Genomic DNA, 17917 nt, shown 5'->3' with positions numbered 1-17917 from the left:
ATCCTTGCTTTCCACCCTATCACAGGCAATAATTATTTTCTGCCACCTCCAGTGTAATGCTGTCATTAAACATTTCTTCCCCACAGACCCCCTTCAGCATTCTGAAGAAGCAGTTCCCTCAGAGATAGTCCATAACATGTATTTTCTTTCCCATGGCATTTTCCCATCCAACTCCAGGAAATATAGTGCCTGCTACCTCCTCCCTTCCCATCATCCTGGGATCCAAACACTTCAGATGAAACAGCAATTTACTCGTCCTTTCAATGCAACATACTGCCATGGTCACTTATAATGTAGAATGGTGTGAGACCAAATTGTAGTTTAATGGAAACTTGAGGAGCGGAACCTTTGGTTTGATTAGGCACCTTGCAGCTTTCTGAACTCAGCGTTGAATTCAACAACGTCACACCACAACTCTACTTTTTGCCATGATGTGGCGATACGGTGTTGGACTGGGGTGAGCACAGTAAGAAGTCTTACACCAAGTTAATGTCCAACAGGTTTGTTTCAAATCACTAGCTTTCAGAGCACTGCTCCTTCCTCAGGAGAATGAAGAGGACATACCTCTTCATTCACCTGAGGAAGGAGCAGTGCTCCGAAAGCTAGTGATTTGAAACAAACCTGTTGGACTTTAACCTGTTTTTTTAAGACTTCTTACTCTACTTTTTGGATGGCAGCTGTTAATTCTGTACATCTCAGGGCAGCACGGTGGCGCAGTGGGTTAGCCCTGCTGTCTCACGGCGCCGAGGTCCCAGGTTCGATCCCGGCTCTGGGTCACTGTCTGTGTGGAGTTTGCATGGGTTTTGCCCTCACAACCCAAAGATGTGCAAGGTAGGTGGATTGAACACACTAAATTTCCCCTTAATTGGAAAAAAAATGAATTGGGTACTCTTTAATAAAAAAATATAATATTTAAAATAGAATTAAAATTCTGTACATCTCTATTGGACCCATTTTTGTTTCTTCACTTGTCCTATTACCCATTTCTTTCTGTCATTTAATCTCTCCTGGCTTCCACCCTTTCACAGACCAACCGTTCTTTTGGTTCTCCTTGATTTTCACTTGCCTCATACTTAAAACTAGTTGCATCTCTACTTTATTCCAATTCTGAAAAAACGATCAACCTGCTGTTAATTATGTTTCCTTTTGCACTTATGCTGTCGACCCTGCTGAGTATTTCCAGCATTTTCTGATTTTATTTCAGATTTCCAGCATTGGAAGTATTTTGCTTTTGTATTAGTTGTATTGGAAGAAGGGTGTGAGGTACTCTCTTTGATCTGCCTTAATTAGTGAAATGTTCTGTAGACGAGACTGTCTGCGTAATTCCCAGCTTTTATTTTGCACCGCAGAATTCTTCAATCACATCAAGATATCTTCAGTATGCCAGTTAGTAACCCATCCAATCAAATCCATTTAATGCTATCGCTATGCGATTAGTCGTTCTATTTCAGTTAATCCATGGCTTTGAGTAGCCTTCAACCTTATCTAAATAGCAGCATTTAATGAACGCAGGATTAAAAGTGGCAATTTCAAACTTTGATTAGGACTACCATGATTTGAGTCTGGGTTGATTTATGTCACTATCATCTTTAAAGTGTAATTTAGCAAAGACGCTGAGCTTTGATCAGTTCTTCAGGATAACATTAGCTTTCATTTTGATCTAGTTTAATTTTTTGCATGGAGGCGTTCTGACCGCATCGTATTTTCTATTGAGCAACCACTAGAGGGAGTAGGAGTTTTGCTGTTCATAAATTATAGTTAAATTTAATTTGAATTACAAAATGGATGCTCCATTGAATCATTAGAAATTTAAATCCCAGAAGGAGCTATTTTGGCTCATTGTGATTCAAACACCTCTAGCTCCACACCAAATCAACCCACTCTATTCCTGTTTTGCAGCTTTCTCCTGGTACCCGGCCTTCAATTGTCTTATTTTTTGTGCATAACATGCCTTTCAAAGGTCATGAAAAAATACACTTTTTTAATAAGCACTTGTATGAAAAAAGTCAGTTTAAACTCTTTGACCTCCTATTATCATTCTGATGACCGCTAGAGGTGATCCTTTACTACTTATTTGCTATGCCTATATCTAGTTCATGTGTATATGTAGAGGAAGAGGTTCCAAAATAAATCTCACAGGAGGCACACTACACAGTATTGCCAATGGGGAAACAAATCCATTTACACCTACCTGTGACAACATGTCTGCTTAATTGTCAAGAAAGTCTGCTTCCACTGCAGCATTATCTGTGTCCACCTCCGCTCAAGCCTCACTAATGCCTTTATCTCCTAGACTTGGTTATTTCGGTGATCTCCTGGCTGGTGTCTCACCTTCCACCCTCCATAAAACTTGAATGGATCCAAGCCTCTGGCCCGTATCGAGCTCGCACAACATCCAGTTCATCCATTAGCTCTGTACTAGCTGATCTACATTGGTTATTGGAGTGGCCGTGTCTCGTTTTCTTTTAAATACTCGCTGTTCCTTATTTCCTAATCCCTCCATGGCCTTGCATCTCTATATCTCTGCAACCCCTTCAGTTTGTTGATGGGATGTGAGCATCATTAACAAGGCCGACATTTATCAGGGATGTTTTTTCTTCTGTCTTTTGCTGCTCACATTTGTTTTGAAAGGCTTTCTCTCTTTTCTCTCCCTTTCACTTCAATTAATAAATTAGGTATGAGAAATTTCTGCTGTTTCGTGGCTATCCAACCTTCAGGGTTGGGACAGGGTTTAGGAAAAAAAAAATCCCAACTGTGCTGATAGTGAGCAATCGTGGGAACTGACTGCCAAGTTGTGAATGAAGGAGCAGTCAGCGTGGCAGAGACAAGACTGCTGTTCTAGTCACAGATTCTGCCTCGTCCATGCTTGAAGCTCCAGCTCCTCCAATCACTGAATTCCCCCCTTCTCCAGAGACCGAACATATGATTTGAGAAGCAGCAAGGATGGGAGGGAGGGAAACAGTGATTGGAGAAACTAGAGCAGTTATTCTGGCCAGTCCTGTGGCTGCCATGCGGGAGACCATCGGTTGCACTGTTACCAATCGTTCAATTTCTGGCAGGCGAGGAGGGAGACTCCACTTATGAGGCCAAAGCAGAGACTTGTTTGTGCCCATCTCTGCTCCGTACTTGCCGTCCAAATCCCAAACCTGGCTGCCCTTCCACATCAGATTGGATGCAGTCTTGGCTTGAAACTGAGCATCCCGAGAGCTCAATCTCCTAACCTCCGGGAGGTGACTCTGTTTTCCCTGGCCATGTGGATCCAAGTGGCGCTAGCCAAGGAGGAGCTAAACCGCCCAATGATGGTAGCAGAAGTGACGAGGAGCCAAGTCCGAGCAAGGTGGAGAAATTTGGGTGAAAGGGTAGAGGAGGGGTGAGTGAGTGGGTCTGGGCAGGGAGGAAGGGAAAGTTTGAGTGAGTGCAGCTTGGGTAAGGGGAGCTCAGTGGGAAGGGAGGGCATTGGTGAGAGGGAAGGCAAGGGGCTTTGGAAGAGGTTATTTCTTCAAATGCTGTTGAAATGCACCAGGAAGTCTCATTTCAAAGCAAATATTTGAAAAGTCTCTACACTCCCCCTGCTTGAATACTTGGCTCTCTCGGGGCTCACCATTTTCAGTTTAAAAAAAAAAAAAAAAAAAAAAATTTTTTTTTACACCTTTGATCTAATCACATCTCTGATTTATTGCCCATTCCTGTTTGCCCTTGAGAAAGTGGTGAACCACCATGAACTGGTGCAGTCTGAGTAGTTGGGATGCACAAAGTGCTGTTCAGTCATTCCAGGATGGTGACCCAGTTATGAAGGACTGGCGATAGATTTCCTGTTGACATCGTGCATGACTTGGAGGGGAAACTGCAGGAGATGCTGTACGACTGCTTCTATTGTCCATGTCCTTCTAGATGGTAGAGGTTGTGTGTTTTGAAGTTCTGTCAAAGAGGTCTTAGCGAGTTGCTGCACAGCATCTTGTCGAAGGTAATATTGCCAACTGTGGTGAAGGAAAATAATGTTTTATGGTGATGGATGGGATGCTGATGAAATAGGCTGTTTTGTTCTGGATAGTGAGTTTCTTGAGTAGTGTAGAAGCAGCACTCACCCAGGCAAACGGATAGTATTGCCTCGTGCATCTTTTTTGTAGATAGTAGGCTTGGGGGATTTGGATGAATTCCCAGCCTCTTGACTTGCCCTTGTGGATTGGATTGGATTTGTTTATTGTCACATGTACCGAGGTACAGTGAAAAGTATTTTCTGCGAGCAGCTCAACAAATCATTAAGTACATGGGAAGAAAAGAAAATACATAATAGGGCAACACTAATTATCAGCAAGCATCCCCATTTTTGATCTTATGGTGGGAAGATCATCGAAGAAGCGGCTTGAAATGGTTGAGCCTAAGGCACTGCCCTGAGGAACTTGTGGAGATGTGTCCCAGGTCTCAAATGTTTGGCCTCCAATAATCACAGTTACCTTTGTGCGAAGTGTAATTCTTTCTCGTGAAAAGTTTCCCCCCCACAATTTTACTCTGGCTCCTTGGTACCACAGTCTGAAACACCGTCTTTTGTCAAGGGCAGCTATTCTATCCCCTCCTGCAATTCTTCTTTCTTTGTCCATGTTTGGACCAAGGCTATAATGAGTTCCAGAGCCAAGAAGTCTTGACCAAACCTAAACTGGGCACTGATGAGCAGATTATTGGTGATTAAATGCCACATGATAGCACTGTCAAATGACACGACCAGCGAAGGCTGATAGAATGGTGATTGTCTGCATTGGGCAATTTTCTGGGTTTTTTTTGGTCTGGAGCACATAGGATGCACTCCAACTTTGTCAATGTTGTCCTTCTATTGGAACAACAAAGATGGATGTGTTTATGGAGTTACCACTCTTGCTAATTGCTTAATTGTCCACCGACATTAACAATAGATATGACACAATTGCAGAGCTCCATTGGTAGTAGGATCACTTAGCTGTGACTTCCACGCATGCTAAGCAGCATGCTATAATCCTGTGTTGTAACTTAATCAGGTTGGCATCTGAATTTTAGTTGTACCCGGTGCTGCTCTTAATAATAATAATAATCTTTATTATTGTCATAAGTAGGCTTACATTAACACTGCAATGAAGTTACTGTGAAAATCCCCTAGTCGCCACACTCCGGCGCCTGTTTGGGTACACTGAGGGAGAATTCAGAATGTTCAATTCATCTAACAAGTGCATCTTTCAGGACTTGTGGGAGGAAACCGGAGCACCCGGAGGAAACCCACGCAGACACGGGGAAAATGTGCAAGTTCTGCACAGACAGTGACCCAAGCTGGAAATCGAACCTGGGACCCTGGCGCTGTGAAGCAGCTGTGCTACCATACCACCTTACCATGCTGTCCTCTCCTCTCCATTAAACCAGAGATGGTGCCCTGTTTTGATGATGATGGTAGATTGTGGGAAATGTTGGGCATATGATGAGATTGTGGTGGAATAAAATTTAACTGCTAAAGGCCCATGTGCCTCACAGATTCTCAGATTTTGAGTTACTCTACCTGTTCTAAATGTGCAACTTATGGTGGTGGGTGTGCCTTTGTACCAGGTGCTTGAGCCAGTGCCTGATGGTCTCTCTAATTTTATTGTTTATGGCTTGCTAGGCCATTTCGGAAGGTGGTTAAAAGTCAACCACTAATGCTGTATGTCTTGATTCACATTCCGACCAAGTAAGGACAGCAGGTTTCCTTCCCTTGGATATTAGTTAACCAGATGAGTTCCATGGTTGCCATGACTGACACCAAGCTTTAATTCCAGATTTATTTAACTGGCATTTCCAATTCTGGAACTGCCATGTTGGGGTTTGAATCATCAGTCCAGTTCTCTGGTTTACTCATCTAGTAATCTAACCACGAAACAATCATATAACCTTCCAAGATCTCTGAGCTCCTCTAATTCTGTTTTCTGCTGTATCCCTGATTTTATTGTTTGTGCCATTGGCTGCCAAACTCTGGAATGCTCCTCCTAAAACATCAGCTTTCTTTCCTCCTTCAAGTCACTCTTAAAACCTACCTCTGACCAGACTGGTCATCTTCCCCAAATTCACACAATCTGTCTTTGTAAGATTTTGCTTGTTCCTCTGACGAGTTTGGCAACATTTTCTTCCTGCAAGTAATTGTTGTTTTACCTTAAACTCAGATCCTTGGTATATGTGACACTTATTGTCCTTGCAAGACCATCTGTGCCATCTTTTGTTTGAACTGCTCAATGACTATTCCCCTTTCTCTCCCCTCCCTGCCCCAGCTCTCAAGAATTTGATCTTTTCTTTGTTCATGAAAGTTGAACCATCATAAATCCACACTCAATGTCCCTGATTAACCCATGCAGAAGGAAACTGATTTGATAGTTGCAATGTTTGAGCATCAATTATATTGCTTAGAAAATTTACTTTCACATCAGTTCATAATTACTTTTTGCAAACAGCTGTTCTCCATCTTTAAAACCATTGTGGATGCTTGAGCTTTGTTAATGTTGCTACTGAAAGATATTATAAATACTGTCAATATTGAACTTGGATATTTTGTTTTATTTTATTCAGTCTACAACAGTTGATAAATACAAGCTTACCGAGCAGAACTTTTCCCATTTGTTCCCGGATGATCCATCGACATTTATTTTCAGTCCTTCTAACAGAGGTCGGGGCAGGACTCATAAGAACCGCTCTTCATTAGCACATGTAAGTAAAAATTAATGTATCTTTGCACACATCTAAAGATCTGTAATACTATGGTTTCTACATATTTGGGCCTTGGGCCTCGAGCACAAAAATTAAGGCTGATACTTGAGTGCAGTTCTGAGAGAGTGCTGCAATATCAGAGCTGCCATCTTTTGGATGAGGCTTTACAAACCAAGGCAGTCTGTCCATTCAGGTGGATGTTAAAGATCTCATAGTGCTTTTTCAAAGAAGAGCAGGGAAGTAAATGGGAATGGAGTGGCAATCCAACTGTGATCGCCATTCGACCTATGTTATGCCGCTGCTCCCCCCACCCCTCTCCTGGTGCCCTGACCAATATTTATCCCTGTTGAGAAGACAAAAACAGATTATTTGGTCATTATCATGTTGCTTGTGGAAATTTGCTGGGCTCACATGAGTTACTGCGTTTCTACATTACAAAAGTGTTTAATTGACTAAAGGGGTTTTGAGATATCCGTTGGTTGTGAAAGGTGCGAGATAAATGCAAGTCTTCCTTTTTAGGATGCCGAGTATATAGCATTACTTTTGCTTACACCGGAATCATTTGAGATGATATTTGGGCAACAAAGCGCCTGGATTTCTTTGACCACCTGAAAATCACACCTCAAAATACATTTGGGATGTCTAATTTTTCAATGCATTCACTTCAAATTGGGGAAAATTGTTGGCAATTAGTTTACATAAAATTCTAAGTAAATAGTTTTAGGCAAATTGTGTTGCAACAACTCTGGGTATTGCTGGGGGAAGAAAAGACATTGTCAAAGCTTTTCATTTTGCGTTCATTAGGACAATCACAAGATTACCACATTTCATAGGGAACAGCAATGTATATCCTGCATGAGAAAGGTGTGCTGATGGTTGACATGTGAACTATGGTAGAGGTGTTGATGAGGAAAATGCACCAGGAACAGTTATCCACTAATTTTGTGTTTAAATTCAAACCAGGCTAATCGACCGACAAAAGAACAGGAAACTTAAGCGCACGAGATTACGTTTACATTGTTAAAATTTGCTACACAGAACAACCCCCCCAAAAAACCCTCACTTGGTTAGGCACGTGGGTAAACACCGTCTGAGCAACATTCCCTTATAGACGTTTAACTACAAAATTCCAATAATGCCACAAGGCAAACCCACTGTTACTGGAGGAAAGGTATATCCCAGGACTTCTCATTCACTTGTACTCTACTGTGGAAATTCAAGAAACTTCAAAACAAAACCTTGCTTTCTTTTTTTAAAAAAAAAAATCACTTTCTGGCTTGGCTGGAAAGGCTGATCTAATTTTTCACCTTTATCGCTCTTTTCCCAACACAGAGCAGCACCCAGGGGGTCTCCCGTAATCACCCACATTAAGCTTTCAACATTTATACTTAAATATTCCTTTTGCCTTCGATTCCAATGTCCTTAGCACTTCTTTGAAAGCAACTTTCCTAAAATATATCATGTTCTCCCTGTTTCCCCCACTTTCAGGTCAAATAAAATTTAGTGACCTTTCCTTTCTCATGAATCCCTTGCAAACTGTAAAATCTTTACTCCATTGAAATTTAATAGTTAAAAATCCAAACCCTTGTTTATCCCCTCATGCAAATTTCTACCCAGTACTTTTTTTACTTCTAGAAAATACACTTTGTCATACCTACTTCAAATGCATGACTTTAACACCCATACTCTGCAGAAGTCCTAAACCCCACTGACATGTTCTTCAGTTTAATTAACTTAGTTCCACACGCTCACAGACCCAAAACCCTGCTTCACAGAATCACACCATGGATCCCAAAAATATTAAAAGTAATAACATCTCTCATCACAATGGATCAAAGGGAATTCTTGCATGCAGCTGCACTTTCAAATATAGTAAATTTATCATTACCTATTGGGGATATGCAATGGGTAGGTGATTATTGGTTACTCAATCAAAGATGAAAATATTAGAGAGATGGGTCTAGAGGGGATTCCCATGGCCACAGTTATTTGGGCATACGACTGGAATAGTCATCTTCAACAAGCATGACATATTGATAAAATTCACGTTATTCTATGATGACCAGTCCAAGTTCTTATCCATTGGACCCATTGCCACTCAAAAAAAATTTCAAAGAAAAACTTGTGCAATAGTAACTGTCTTGTAGTGTATGTGATAGGTTTTGTCCTCATGGCTCACTCTGTCGATGTATGTATGGGCTGCCTAAGGCACACAACTATGCCTCTATTTAATTTCTTAACTGGTTTTGCCGAACATGAATTAGTCAAATAGTTGAGCAAGTTGCTATAACCAGTTCTCAGCATATTTTCCACATATGCAGTGAAGGACTCCTTCACATTCATGAAGACTGTTTAAGACTGCACATCGTCATGTGCTTGTTCAATATTGCCTCTTCACTAATGTGCCACCCAAGGAAGCCATCGGCATTTCTGCCACATAACGATATGTCAATCTGGATGGGCTGACCCAATCTCTGTTCATTGAACTTCTATGAACTTGGCAACACAGGCAGTTTTTGGTTTGAAAGGCATCATGTACGCGCAGGTATACGTTATACGCGTAGGATCCTTTCTAGACACATCACACACTAACATCCATATAAGAATTTAATTACACACTTTGATGGGTGCCACCCCAGGCATACATTCCCCATCAATTGGGACATTCAACGAGCTCCGTTTCCTTGACATGCTAGTTGGGAAATCTGTGAATGGTTTCTCCACTACCATCTACCAAAGTCTACCTTCATTGGTCAGTAAATGCGTTGGGATTCCTACAGCTCCAAGCGCTGTAGGTTTGGCCTTATCACCAATCTTGAAAATGTGACCCAACCTCCTGTAAGCTTGATGCTGAAATAGAGCACATCAGAGTTATTCCATAGTATAATGGTTACTCCCAGCAGATTATGCAGACTGAATATCATAAAGGCACCCTGAAAAGTGCCCAGTCGACCTCCCGATTACCCTAGAAGCATAAAGTGTCTCAAAATACTTGAGCAACACGTGAAGCTAGCTGTTCCACGCTGCTACTATGCAGCAGCAACACAAGTGGCGTTCACCATGAACAGGATGTTGCCATGAAGCCAAAAAGACCTTCTGACAACCACACACGAGTGATGTTGTTACGAATTTCAGTGCTGGTGTCAGGTTTATAGGCTGTACATCCCAATGATTGGCAGATCAGATCAAATAGAACATCCCTTCAGCTGTTTGTAATAGGCAAGGACATTGACTGTACTCGACCTCCCTCTGATTGCAAATATCAGAACATAGAATTGCATCTAATGTTGGACACTGATTGGACAACATTTACTAACCATCCCAACTACAATAACAAACAATTCAAGATTAATAGTTGGGCTTGGAATATGGCTCACATGCATTTTAGAAACTATGCATATTCATATGCAGGACACTGACCTTTGCACTTTGTTCTACTAAGCAAACGCCTGAGGGACAGCTGCTCCCTGGTGAATTCCCCTTGGCAGCCCTTTGATTAATTGGAGTTTACTTGTCAACCAATCAGCACCCTCTACCCGTGCAGTATAAATTGTTTCCTTTGAAATTTGGTATTCTTGAAATTCTGTCCTGATGAGTATGGGTGGCACGGTGGTTAGCACAGCGCCAGGGACCCGGGTTTGATTCATGACCTGGGTCACTGTCTGCGGAGTCTTCACATTCTCCCCGTGCCTGTGTGGGTTTTCTCCGGGTGCTCCGGTTTCCTCCCACTAGTCTCAAAACGTGCTTGTTAGGTGAATTGGACATTCTAAATTCTCCCTCAGTGTACCCGAACAGGTGCCGTACTGTGGCGACTATGAGATTTTCACAGTAACTAATAACTATTATTATTATGCAAGACGAGAATCTTCAACAGCACTTTTTAACAGCAATGCTCAGGTTCTGTACTACCAAGTGACTATTTAAAACAACCGTAGTAACTCCTATGGTACAAATCATGTCTGAATCATGTGTAAGTTCACTTAAGTTAACACACATGCATTAGAAATAATCTTGTTAATTTGTTCACTTTTAGTGGTAAGTACGCAGGATGTTGGTTATGTATGTGTGTGTGTTTTTCTATTTGATTTGTGAAATTCCTCCACAATAACAATATGATAAAAATTATGCTTTCTCCGTTGACTCAAAAATCCTGCATTTGTCTTTAAATTAGAAAAGTCCGTGTAAGGCGGTTTCTGACGAGTTTATGACCTGGCCAGAACATACTTCAAAGTTTAAAGTCTGTTCTGATTGGTGTTTCCTCATGAACATCTTTGCTCTCCTCTTTCTCTCTCGTCTGATATCAGTTTCCTCATTGTGATTTGGAAATGCTTTAGGGATGGCCAAATATTGCTGGCCCAGCCAGTGGCACCTGCATCCCATAATAATCTTCATTGTCACAAGTAGGCCTACATTAACACTGCAATGAAGTTACTGTGAAAAACCCCTAGTCGCCACATTCTGATGCCTGTTCGGGTACATAGAGGGAAAATTCAGTATATCCAATTCACCTGACGTCTTTCGGGACTTGTGGGAGGAAACTGGAGCACCCGGAGGAAACCCACGCAGACACTGGGAGAACGTGCAGACTCCAGACAGGCAGTGACCCAAGCTGGGAATCTAACCTGGGACTCTGGAGCTGTGAAGCAAAGTGCTACCCGCTTCTCCCATGAAAGAATAAGAAAAACCCTTGCTTGTTGCTGCTCAAAAGCATGTCCGTTTGGGAATGAGTATGAACTGGTTGATGTACAAATGTTTAATTAGGGACAGGATGGCATGTCCTCTTCTCCCTATATCAATCTATGGAAAACTTCTGGCTACAACTTCGCACTTGCTTAGCAACAAAGAATTTTTCAATTTTTAGAAGGTAAATCAAATAAATTGAAATATCAGCTAAACTATTTTTTTTTTAGTATCAGTCGGATAGTGCTACTGATGGGGAAGACATGTCAAAATATAGAAACAAATCTGCACGAGAAATTGAAAAGATGCGCAGGCAAAAGGAAGAAATGAAAGCAATAGGTATGCTCTGCTTCACTTTGCATCTGACAGAGGGTGGCGGCATATTTCCAGACTTGCTATCACTGACACATGGTAATTTCCCATGAGGGAGCATGAATAATGGGGTTTCAGCTTTGGATTCTATTTTCCACCGGTAGAAATAGTGCAAATAAGTTTTGTATGATGGACTGAATGTGGGGTTTGAAGGTTGAACAAAGCAGTGAAAGAATGCAACATTGAGAGGCATCTGAGATTGGAGAAAGGGCTTGAGTTTAAAGGCTTAACTTTAGTTTTAGTATTTAAGTTGACAAAAGTTGTAATTTCCCAGCAGGCATGATGGAGAATTTGTAAGCTGAAAGCTGCAGAAACTATATAGCTTTTCTTTTGTGTCTGATGAATGTTTACAGGTAAATTAGTTGAGCAGCAGAATGCTGATCATAGTCATAGGTGCACCCGTAGTTACTCTAGTTGTAACAATGTTGCAAAGAAAGATAAGCTGATCCGACTTGTGCTGCTGAGAGCCGTGAAATAGTAGGGCAGGCAGTGCCAATAACGTGGACCATTCGGGGCAGGAAAATGAGCTGCTTAACATGGCCGGCTTTAGAGAGATTGAAGGCCGATGATACATTGAGGTCATAAGTAGGATATCCATTTTCTAGGACACAAGTCTGTGGCCAGTAGCGTCTAGACAGGGTTCAAAGACTGGTATGTGTGTCTAAATGTACCATCAATCAGCATGTACGGCAATCACGTTGATTATCCGATAAATACAGACAACTGGGGTGGGAGCTTCTTGTGGTTTAGTAGATATGAGGAAGCGTCTTGCGATAAACCAGCTTGAACCTAAAAGTCTGGACTGGATTGATTCTTCCACTGTGGCCGCTGGTTGTGAGTAACAAGATGCAATCGGTTGCGGGTGATATGTTTGAAGACTTTGAGGCAAAGGTTAGATTGGAGATGGAATGAGAGGTGTAAGGAATGGGGAGGGCTTAATGAAGACTTGACTACAGTTTTGAAATGGGAAATGCATACATTTCTAAAATTTTGCCACGGTTATTGCCAAAGTTGTGCAAATTCATTTTAGTATTTTCGAAATGAAGTTTCCTACAGTGTTAGCCGTTTTTGTATTTTACTGACAGCAAAAAGGAGGAAAGAAGAGGAACTAGCGCATGAGTTAAAGAAAAGAAAAGAGGTGTTGGAAGCTAAAAAGAAAGAAAAAGAGGACAAAGAAAAGAAAAAAGAAGAGTTGAAGAAAATATTGGAAGAAGAGAAAATTAAAAGGAAAGAAGAAAAGGAACGTCTAAAGTTGGAGAAAGAGAAGGTAATGGGTAAAACCTGCAAAGGTGCAATCCAGGAGTCAGCCATTCTAAAACTTTGTTTTGCTAGTTTAAAATGTTTTTGGAAGTTGGCGATACATGAGTTGCACTTGGGCAATGCTGCGCACATTTTCTATTTAATATACATATATTTGCAGTGTTAATTTCTTCATTTGGATTTTGTACAGTGGGAGACTGATATTATCTTCTGTTTAGTCAAGCTCAGAAGAAAGCAGATTTAAGTTCTGGTTATATTTTCATGTTCACCAGAAATGATTTAATTCAAAATGGTGTGTGCCAGAATTAATTGCATCTACAAATGAATACTACACTCCATTTATCTGCGGCATTATTATGGATGACAAATTTTAGAAGGTTTTTCTACATATGTTATGAATCATTGTTTATGTTATATTCTCATTGGGACAATCTAACTAGGAAAGGGAAAAACTGCGAGAAGAAAAGAGGAAATATGCAGAATATCTTAAAGAATGGAATAAGCCCCGTGAAGATATGGAATGTGAGGACTTGAAGGTATTTGTGCAATTTTAAACTTTCTAGTAGTTTTGTACATCCATCAATAATAGATTTTTTAAAAACCCTCGAGTTGGCGATAGAGTTCATTTGAAATCCATGGTTAATACTATTTTCTGTGACTTCCGGGTACGGCTATGCAGAGCTAGGTCGCATGTTCAGTAGCTCCCGCTTGGAACGGACTTTTGGGCTCTTTACAGGGCCCCCACGGCATTTGTTCGACATTTCCTAGTGTGGGAAGAAGACTGCAACATTCCCCCGACAGTGTCCCCCAGGAATGGTATGTCTCTTGGTTACCAGACCCGGCAGAAACAGTAAAAGATTTGGCTATAACTGCAGGATAAACTACGCCTCTTCCAGCATGCAGGCGGGGGAAGGGCAAGCTTAAAGGCTGCAAGCTGACTTGAGGGCCTTTATTAAAGGTGAATTTTAGCAGCAGAGGGAACAACTGTGAAAAGATCTACCAAGGCCATTGAAGAAGTGGGGACGAGGCTTCCGGTGGCGGCCATGCTGGTGCGGTTCCATCGGTTTGTCGATCGGGAGTGTGTGCTCAGGTGGGCCTAGAAGGAGAGGAGCAGCAGGTGGGAGAACGCGGAGGTTTGGATATACCATGACTGGAGTGCGGAGGTGGCGAAGTGGAGGGCCGGGTACAATCGAGCGAAGGCGGTGCTGCACAGGAAGGGGGTGAAGTTTGGCATGTTGCAGCCGGCGCGACTGTGGGTTACCTACAAGGATCGGCACCATTATTTTGAGTCTCCGGAGGAGGCGTGGGCCTTTGTTCAGGCCGAGAAGCTGGACACAGACTGAGGGTCGGGTGGGCGATTGGGGTATGCGGTGGATATATTATGCCTACTTTTGGTTCGCGGGGGCGGGGGGGGGGCCTTTGCATTGTTTTGGTTTTCTCTTTCTGTGTTTTTCTTTTTCGGGTTGGGGAGGGTGGATGGGCGGGTTGGGCACTGTTTTGGTTGGTGGCGGGGCCTGGTAGGTGGAGAGCGTGGGCTTTTTTCGCGCGCCGAAGACTGGGGGGGCGGGGCCGGGGAAGCGAGGATTGTTTCCCGCGCTTGGAACGGAGGGGGAGAACCTGTGGATGGGAAGCGGGAGAGGAGGGTGTGCCGCACAATGGGAGGAGTCGAAGAGGAGGCGGGAGTGGCCGGGGTCAGCAGGAGTCAGCTGACTTGCGGAAGTGCAATGGGGGGGTGTAAACCAGCTAGGATGGGTCCTAGCGTTGGGGGGTTGGGGGGGGGGGGGGGGGTGGTATTGAGTTGCTGCTGCTATGGTCAAGGGGGAGCTGGAGCGAGTGGGGTGTGTTGAGACGGGGGGGTATGCTGCTGTGGGGAACGGGCCGGGTGTGGGGTGCGGGTGCGTGGCTGGCCGAGGAGGGGTCATGGCTAGTCGGCGGGGGAGGGGGGCGGGTAGCCCCCTGATCCGGCTGATAAACTTGGATGTAAGGGGACTGAATGGGCCGGTTAAGCGGGCCCGCGTGTTCGCGCACCTGAAAGGGCTCAAGGCGGATGTGGTTATGCTTCAGGAGACACACCTGAAGGTGGCAGACCAGGTAAGATTGAGGAAAGGGTGGGTAGGTCAGGTGTTTCACTCGGGGCTAGATGCCAAAAATCGAGGGGTGGCGATCTTGGTGGGAAAGAAGGTGTCATTCGAGGCGTCGAGCATTGTGGCAGATAATGGCGGTAGGTACATAATGGTAAGTGGTAAGTTGCAGGGAGAGAGGGCGGTACTGGTCAATGTGTATGCCCCGAACTGGGACCATGCGGGCTTTATGCGGCGTATGTTGGGTCGGATCCCAGACTTGGAAGTGGGGGGCCTGATTATGGGGGGGAGACTTTAACACGGTGTTGGATCCGACACTGGATCGCTCCAGGTCTAGGACGGGTAGGAAGCCGCCGCCGGCTAGAGTGTTGAGGGGATTTATGGACCAAATTGGAGGGGTGGACCCTTGGAGATTTGCAAGGCCGGGGGCTAGGGAATTTTCATTCTTCTCACATGTCCATAAGGCTTATTCTTGAATCGACTTTTTCATTTTGAGTGGGGCGCTGATAGCGAGAGTAGAGGATACCGTGTCTTCGGCAATAGCCATTTCTGACCACGCCACGCATTGGGTGGACTTGGAGATGGGGGAGGAGAAGGACCAGCGCCCGCTGTGACGCTTGGAGGTGGGGCTGTTGGCGGACGAGGAGGTGAGCGAGCGGGTCCGAGGAAGTATAGAGAGGTAATTGGAGACCAACGACAACGGGGAGGTCCGAGTGGGGATAGTATGGGAGGCACTGAAGGCGGTGGTGAGGGGAGAGCTGATCTCCGTTAGGGCCCACAAGGAGCGGGGGGAGAGGGAGAGGTTGGTGGGTGAGATGGTGAGGGCAGACAGGAGGTATGCGGAAGAGCCTGAGGAAGGATTGTTGAGGAAGAGGCGCAGCCTCCAGGCCAAATTCGACCTGGTGACCACCAGGAAGGCGGAGGTGCAGTGGAGGAAGGCCCAGGGGGCGGTCTACGAGTATGGGCAAAAGGCAAGCCGGATGCTGGCGCATCAGCTTCGGAAGCGGGACGCAGCTAGGGAGATCGGAAGAGTTAAGGACGGGAGGGAGCGTGGTGCGGAGTGGGGTTGGCATCAATGGGGTCTTCAGGGACTTCTGCGAGGAATTGTACCGATCTGAGCCCCCCACGGAGGAGGGAGGGATGGGCCGTTTCCTGGACCAATTGAGGTTTCCAAAGGTGGAAGAGGTACTGGGGGCCCCGATTGGGCTGGAGGAGCTGATCAAAGGGATAGGAAGCATGCAGGCGGGGAAGGCACCGGGGTTGGACGGTTTCCCGGTCAAGTTCTATAAAAAATATATGGACCTGTTGGGGCCCGCTGTTAGTCAGGACCTTTAATGAGGCAAGGGAGGGGGGTCTTTACCCCCGACGATGTCCCGGGCACTGATCTCCTTGATCCTGAAGCGGAACAAGGATTCCCTGCAATGTGGGCCTTACAGACCGATTTCCTTGCTAAATGTAGATGCCAAGGTACTGGCGAAGGTCTTAGCCTTGAGGATTGTGTGCCGCAGATCTTCCATGAAGACCAGACGGGGTTTGTGAACTGGAGACAGTTGAACGCGAATGTGCGGAGGCTTTTCAACGTTATCATGATGCGAGGGAGGGGGAGGCGGAGATAGTGGTGGCGATGGACGCTGAGAAAGCCTTCGATAGGGTAGAGTGGGGGTACCTGTGGGAGATGCTGAAGAGCTTCGGGTTTGGGGAGGGGTTTGTCAGGTGGGTTAGGCTGTTGTATGAGGTCCCGATGGCAAGTGTGGCCACAAATAGGAGGAGGTCCGAGTACAAATAGGAGAAGGTTGCACCGAGGGACGAGACAGGGGTGTCCCCTGTCCCCCCTGCTCTTCGCACTGGCGATTGAACCCCTGGCTATGGCACTGAGAGAGTCGAGGAACTGGAGGGGGTTGGTGGGGGGTGGGGAGGAGCATAGGGTGTCGCTTTATGCGGACGACCTGCTGCTGTATGTGGCGGACCTGGTGGGAGGAATGCCAGAGGTAATGAGGATCCTTAGGGAATTCGGGGACTTTTCAGGGTACAAGCTCAATATGGGGAAGAGCGAGCTGTTCGTAGTTCAGCTAGGGAACCAGGAGAGGGGGATTGGCGAGCTCCCACTAAAAAGGGCGGAGAGGTGCTTCAGATATTTGGGGGTCCAGGTGGCCAGGAGCTGGGGGGCCCTGCATAGGCTTAACTTTACAAGGCTGGTGGAGCAAATGGAGGAGGAGTTCAAGAGGTGGGACGCGTTGCCGCTGTCCTTGGCGGGTAGGGTGCAGTCAATCAAAATGACGGTGCTCCCAAGGTTTTTGTTCCTGTTCCAGTGCATCCCCGTGTTTATCTCAAAGGCTTTTTTCAGGCGGTTTAACAGGAATATAATGGGGTTTGTGTGGGCGCGAGGGACTACGAGGGTGAGAAGGGTGTTCCTAGAGCGGAGTAGAGATGGGGGGGGGGCTGGCGCTGCCCAACCTCTGTGGATACTACTGGCCCGCCAATGCGACGATGGTGCGCAAGTGGGTGATGGAGGAGAGGGGGCTGCATGGAAGAAGCTGGAGTTGGCGTCCTGTGTGGGTACGAATCTGGGGGCGCTGGCAACGGCGCCGCTGCCGCTCCCTCCAAGGAGGTATACCACGAGCCCGGTGGTGGTGGCGGCCCTCAAACTTTGGGGGCAGTGGAGGTGGCATAGGGGCCTCGGCGTGGACCCCATTACGGGGCAACCACCGGTTCGCCCCAGGAAGAACAGGTGGAGGGTTTTCGGGGTGGCACAGGGCAGGGATACGAAAGTTGGGGGACCTGTTGTGGATGGGATGTTCGCGAGCTTGGGTGAGCTGGAGAAGAAGTACGGG

At 45.2% G+C, this 17917-nt stretch overlaps 1 protein-coding gene across 2 annotated transcripts in view; it reads left to right on the top strand.

Annotated features, from left to right (window-relative positions):
- Nucleotides 1-17917, top strand: part of baz1a (bromodomain adjacent to zinc finger domain, 1A) — a 118094-nt gene that overhangs the window by 21756 nt on the left and 78421 nt on the right. For both annotated transcript variants that reach the window (XM_072488672.1, XM_072488663.1), the window contains exons 7-10: nucleotides 6556-6693; nucleotides 11604-11712; nucleotides 12831-13012; nucleotides 13446-13541. In XM_072488672.1, coding sequence (XP_072344773.1) covers nucleotides 6556-6693; nucleotides 11604-11712; nucleotides 12831-13012; nucleotides 13446-13541 — 525 coding nt within the window. The remainder of the gene's footprint in view (nucleotides 1-6555; nucleotides 6694-11603; nucleotides 11713-12830; nucleotides 13013-13445; nucleotides 13542-17917) is intronic.

This window comes from Scyliorhinus torazame, chromosome 2, assembly GCF_047496885.1.
Source record: "Scyliorhinus torazame isolate Kashiwa2021f chromosome 2, sScyTor2.1, whole genome shotgun sequence".
NCBI classification, from domain to species: Eukaryota; Metazoa; Chordata; class Chondrichthyes; order Carcharhiniformes; family Scyliorhinidae; genus Scyliorhinus; species Scyliorhinus torazame.
This window is presented reverse-complemented; position numbering and strand designations above follow the sequence as displayed.